Source organism: Macadamia integrifolia, chromosome 4, assembly GCF_013358625.1.
Source record: "Macadamia integrifolia cultivar HAES 741 chromosome 4, SCU_Mint_v3, whole genome shotgun sequence".
Taxonomy (NCBI): Eukaryota; Viridiplantae; Streptophyta; class Magnoliopsida; order Proteales; family Proteaceae; genus Macadamia; species Macadamia integrifolia.
The window spans coordinates 35,043,624-35,049,860 of record NC_056560.1 but is presented as its reverse complement, the minus strand read 5'-3'; the positions used below and the strand labels follow the sequence as shown (position 1 = coordinate 35,049,860).

The 6,237-nt window shown below is 43.7% G+C and overlaps 1 protein-coding gene across 1 annotated transcript; it reads right to left on the bottom strand.

The window, feature by feature from the left end:
- Positions 1-661: 661 nt before the first annotated feature.
- LOC122076422 (biorientation of chromosomes in cell division protein 1-like) lies at positions 662-1,093 on the bottom strand. Its single transcript, XM_042641718.1, has one exon. It carries the CDS (start codon positions 1,091-1,093, stop codon positions 662-664), a length of 432 nt encoding a protein of 143 aa, XP_042497652.1.
- Between the last annotated feature and the right edge of the window lie 5,144 nt (positions 1,094-6,237).

Genomic DNA, 6,237 nt, shown 5'->3' with positions numbered 1-6,237 from the left:
AATTTATTATGATTCTGTTATTATACTCTAATTCCGCTGCTATTATTTGGTTATGTTGTGAGATTAGGAATTATTAAGGTATTGCTATCAGAGATCCTGGTAGGTTCTTAAGATGAGGAAGCATCTTACTCACACCACCGATATTCATATATGGTAAGTTTGGTCTACTGAAAGTGGGGTGTGACAGCTTGGTATCAGAGTGCGATGCTCTTCCTTAAATCACAATTTCAACTAAACTAGAATTTGGGGATTAGGATTGAAATTAAAAATTTTATAGACAACAAATACTAGAAGTTATACAATTAGGAGACAAGTATAAGTGTTAAAGCTGTTTCATTATAATCAAGAACTGAGTACATAAGCTTACACCAATTTTCTCAAAATAAAAGACAGAAAGCTAGAAATCCTTACTAGCCTAAATCTAGGAATTCAAATAATAGAAGCAAATGATAGAAAATAAATTTCAACTAACATCTAGAAACTAGAATTTTAAAGAAACACTGAATGGGAAATCCTAAGACTACCATGGCAACCTATGCCACTACTCCTGCTGATCCTACTGCTGCTGATGCTACCCTTGGCCTTGTGCCTGGTTCTGGTTCTGACCATGTACTCTTGGAGGTGGCACTAGAATGGCAAGGTGGAAGATCATCGCCTGCATCTATGCCTCAAGGGAGGCCACCCTATTGTCTATGAGATAGTAATTACTGTCCATGCTCTCAAGCCGGTTATCCATCCTCCTTAAAAGGTTTGTGGTGGTGTCCAGGTGGGCCATCACATCATTGTGACCATAAGGTCTCACGTCCCTAGTGCTACGGGAAGAGGCAACAGTGGAACCCATAGTCTGTGGGTCAAGTGGTGGAACACCACCAGCATCACCACCAACCCCACCAGCACCTTTGCTAACACCACCACTAGCTCCACTAGCACCTCTACCAGCACCACCACCACCAACAGCCCCATTAGCATCTCCACCATCTCCCTCAGCACCTCTGCCAACAACCCCGGCATCATCTCCCAGTTGACCCTCCACCTCCATTGGTTTTTCCTCCTCAGCCTCATCAAGTGAGACCTCACTTATATCCAGTGTCATCTTCTTCAGGGAGTCCTAATTCAATTCTATTACATCAGCTCCCAAGTACCCCTCACCTTCCAAGTCCACCCCAAAGTGGAGGAACACATTAGTCAAAATCCTCCCATAACATAGATTTTTGGCCTTGCGTGTCCCTCCCTCGGACCTCATCACCATGGTCCACATCAGTAGGTAGGGAAAGCGAACCGGCACCCCCATGTACACACAGTACGTCACATAGTCATGTAGCACAGACACCTCATCATAGTGGCCACAGGTAGGAAGGACATTCAACTGAACTGCCCTGCAGATGACCTTTAGGGTGGCTCGGTAGTTGACAGTGTGATTCCACCCAAAAGTAGCCTTGGTGAGCATATTGTTCATCTCTTGAAGGACCCTGGGATTCTAGAACTCATAGGCTAGAGTCCGAGGAGGGTAATAGACCAGCTCTCTTATGTTATCGATCATTAGAATGTTAGCTAGCTACCTCATATCGAAGGAGATTTTGAACCCCTTCATATAGGAAGTGATCCTCATCTCTTCCATGCCGCAGTTCTCACATTGGAGGTTAAAGTAGAATAACCTCACCAACCGTGGGTAGTATCTCCGGTTGGGATTCAGGATACTATACCATCCAATCACCTCAGAGCATTGGCGTAGGAAGAACTGCCAAAAATCCTTAGTCCGCATGTACTTTCCTAGATCCACATTTCGATATTCAAAATTTTCCCAACTATCCTATTCAGCCACAGAGAGAAACAGTTGTTGGTCATACTGTTCCTCTTCAGGAATGGCCGATTGCTCTTGTGCGATGGTGCAGCGATTACGAACATGATGACCAAGCATGATTCAGTAGGGTTCCTAAAACCTAAGTTAGAAAAGTAAAGCAAGTCTCCCAGAGAAAAATATAAAAACCTAGGTTAGAGAAGAAGGAGAACTCACCTTGGATGCGTAGACAGTGCTAATCGATCACAAAATTGCAAAAGAAAGGTGGGAATAGGTTGGAGGAGCTCCTTTGGATGTTTCCTCTTCTTCTCCACAAGTTAGAATAGGGTTTTGTGAAATAAACCCCAAACTTGAGCCTATATATAGCGATTTTTGGTCCACCGAAAACACTGTTCCTATTTCCACTGAGTGTTTTTGGTGAGTAAAAATGTCCCAAATCAGCCTTTTCCAGTTCGATCGAAAATAGGTCTAATATTTCCGATGGAATGACCATGTTTCTGGTGAAGAAACCCCCTGTTTCTAGCGAACATTTTTGGAAGCAAATTATTATTTTATTTTATTTTATATTATTATATTTGCTTCCTTAATTAGGGATTTCCTCCCTAATATGCGTGCGATCGGATCTAATACTTGGTGGACCCCACTTATGCATGCTCTAACCCTAAATTGCTTTTATGTATACATGTGGGACCCACTATGTATGCATGTGGTTCAATTTCATGTAACCTTGTACATGTATGTGAACTAATCGGATTCCTCCATAGGAGTCATGTCACATCGGAACACTCGGTCCCAATCCCAATCACGTGCGTCACCTCCTGCCTCCCCTTCACGGAATCGGGGTAGACCCCGAAATGCACCCCCAGCTCTGCCGATGCTCACTGCTCATGATGTTGCCTCCATTATGAATAATATGATGAGGGAGGTTGAGGAAAGACAAAACTAATTTATGGCCGGGATCGATAATAGGATCCAAATGGCAATGGAAGCCCATAATGCACAGCCCGCACCCCCACTCCATCGGCACCCATTCCGATGCTCGTCAACTCGGCCACTCTTCAAACATCTAGTGGGACACAAGGGCAAGTGCATGGGTAAGGTCAACAACATGTACATGGGCATGTACAAGATCCAACACCAGAACAAGCCTAGGTACAAGTAGAGGGTTGGACGGATTTGACAAAGATGATGGAGAAGTTTCAGAGGCCTAGGCCCCCATGCTTCTCAAAGGTGGACTAGGATCCATTATATCTATCAAGATGGATTGGTGGCATGGAGAAAGTGTTTAGGCTAATGGGTTGCACCGAGGAGCAGAAAATCTTATGTGTGAGCTACTGACAACAAAATGAGGCCAATGATTGGTGGAGTGCTACTGAGCCTATTCTGAGGGCGAGTAACCCAAACCCCACTTGGAAAGACTTCAAAGGGGCCTTCTTTGAGAACTATTTTCTAGAGAGCTTTTGGGATAGGAGAGAGAGTGAGTTCTCCCAATTAGTACAAGGATCCCGATCCATGCTTGAGTATTAGCAACGCTTTGAGGAGCTATTCTATTTTTCTCCTGAGCATCTCAGAGGTGATAGGGCCAAGGCCAAGAAGTTTGAGAAAGGGTTGAAGCCAGGAATTAGGTCAACCATAGCTGGGTTGAAGCTGTTAACATATGCCGAGGTAGTCCAAGTAGATAAATCTATTAAAGACTGGCTTAGGGATAACTTCTCGGCCCAGTAGGGAATGGAAAAGAGCCCTATGGGGGCTACTGACTTCAGGAGAGGTAGCAAACCCTTCAGAGTGCCTTATATCAACCCAACTCTAGTGTAGTTCAGAAAATTGGAGGCTAGCCAGACTTTTCAGTCCTCCCACTCTAGTGGCGTGTATCAATTTGTGGGATCGAGCCTAAGGTGTTTCCATTGTGATTAGCCAGGCCACCTAGCCAGGATATGCCCCCACCGGAGGCCGGGTGATGCACCCTACATCTTGCCACCTAGGCCCTAGCAGATTTATGCAGCCTCCAAACCAGTACAACCTCTATAGGGCTAGAGACCACAGGAAAGGGTTTTCGCCATGACCGCTAATGATGCAGAGGCTGCACCAGGTGTAGTGACAGGTACATTATTGATATCATTATTGCTTGCACATGTGTTAATTGACTCATGAGCCTCGCATTCGTTTGTGCCACCAATATTCGCAAAGAAGATTGGGATTCCACGCAAAGGATTGACTCAGTGTTAGATAGTGAGTACCCCTACAGGAAGTGTAGTAGGCCTGAACTATATATATGAGCCTTGTCTAGTGTCCATAGGTGGACATGAGTTGAATGCTCACTTTATCGAGTTAGATATGGCCGACTTCGATGTGATTCTAGGGATGGACTGGTTGTCCGCATAAAGAGCCAGTGTGCTATATAAAGAAAAGATGATCATTTTCAAACCTTGTGATGAGGGTGAGTTTGTCTTTCTAGGGGATAAGTCCAAGAAACCCAAGAAGGTTATTATATCAGCACTCCAAATGAAGAAGCTACTGAATAAGGGATGTCAAGGTTACCTAGCATCTGTGATGGATACTGAGATAGAGTTAGACCATTGACCGAGTTAAATGCGGTGAGGGAATTTCCCGATGTATTTCTGGATGACTTGATAGGTTTACCCCCAAACTGAGAGACAAAGTCTGCTATAGATCTACTCCCCATCTTGGCATCAATGTCAAAAGCCCCTTACCGCATGGCCCCCATAAAATTAAAGGAATTACAGGTGCAACTTCAGGATCCTCTAAGGATGGGATTCATTAGACCTCGTGTGTCTCCTGGGTTGCACTGGTACTGTTTGTCAAGAAAAAGGTGAAAGTTTGAGGCTATGCATTGATTTCCCAGAGCTTAACAAGGTAACCATCAAGAATCGGTATCCTTTGCCAAGGATAGAAGATTTGTTTGATAAGTTGTAAGGTGACAAGGTATTTTCCAAGATAGACCTTAGATCGGGCTACCACCAGCTCAGAATCAAGGATAGTGATGTCAGCAAGATGGCCTTCAGATCAAGGTATGGACGTTATAAGTTCTTGGTGATGTCATTTGGGTTGACCAACGCACTAGCTACATTTATGGATTTGATGAACCGGGTATTCCAGGATGTCTTAGACAAGTTTGTGATTGCATTCATTGATGACATCATGGTATACTCCAAGAGTGTAAAGGAATATGCTATTCATTAGAGATTAGTACTGCAACGCCTGAGAGAGAAGCAACTCTACGCCAAATTCAGCAAGTGTGAGTTCTAGGTGTCACAGGTGGCATTCATAAGCCACATTGTTTCAGACAAGGGTATAGAGGTTGACTCAGGCAAGGTGAAGGCAGTTCTAGAATGGGAGACCCCCAAGAGTGTGGCAGACTTACATAGTTTTTTGGGATTGGCAGAATACTACAAGAGGTTTATTGAGAACTTCTCCTGTATTGCCTTCCCAATAACTTGACTCACATGAAAGGGTGTGAAATTTGAGTGGTTTGATTCTTGTGAAAAGAGCTTCAAAGAGCTAAGGGAAAGTTTAGTATTAGCTCCAGCTTTGACTATTCCGATTGGTACAGGTGGTATGGTTGTGTATAGTGATGCCTCCAAGCTGGGATTGGGTTGTGTATTGATGAAACATGGGAAAGTCATTGCTTATGCATCCCGCCAGTTGAAGGATTATGAGAAGAACTACTCCACCCATGATTTGGAGTTGGCAAAAGTGATTTTTGCACTAAAAATCTGAAGACATTACTTGTATGGTGAGAAGAGTGAGATCTACAGTGACCATAAGAGCCTCAAGTACTTCTTCACCAAAAAGGAGCTCAACATGAGGCAGAGGCATTGGTTGGAGTTAATGAAGGATTATGACTATACTATCCACTATCACCCAGGAAAGGCCAATGTAGCAGCTAATACACTTAGTCGAAAATCTCAATCACTAACTCTCGTATCACTGACCACCAATGAGCATCTTATAGAGGAGGCGAGAAAACTAGATTTGGAGCTACTAGTGGAAGGTGTCACCTTGTCACTATTGGCATTGGTGGTACAACCTAGTCTAGTGGATAAGATCACTGCAGCTCAGGGTACTGATGCAAAGTTACAAAAGTTGATAACAAAATGCAAGGAAGAAACCCAGAAGAATCTAAAATTCTTTGTGATTAAAGGAGGAATTCTCAAGTTCAGGGGGAGGTTATGCATGCTTAGAGATGATGAATTGAGAAATACAGTTTTGAGAGAGGCATATAGCTCTCCATACTCCATTCACCCCAACAACACCAAAATGTATGAGGATCTCAAGGGCTCCTACTGGTGAAAGAGAATGAAGAATGATGTGGCTACACATGTGTTTAGATGCGTCACCTGTCAGCAAGTCAAGGTTGAAAGACACAAGCCCCATGGTTTATTACAGTCACTACCTATTCCAGAATGGAAATGGGAAAA

Bases quoted from the DNA above. Each gene is read 5' to 3' on its own strand.
- LOC122076422 (XM_042641718.1), bottom strand. From the start codon at position 1,093: ATGACACTGGATATAAGTGAGGTCTCACTTGATGAGGCTGAGGAGGAA.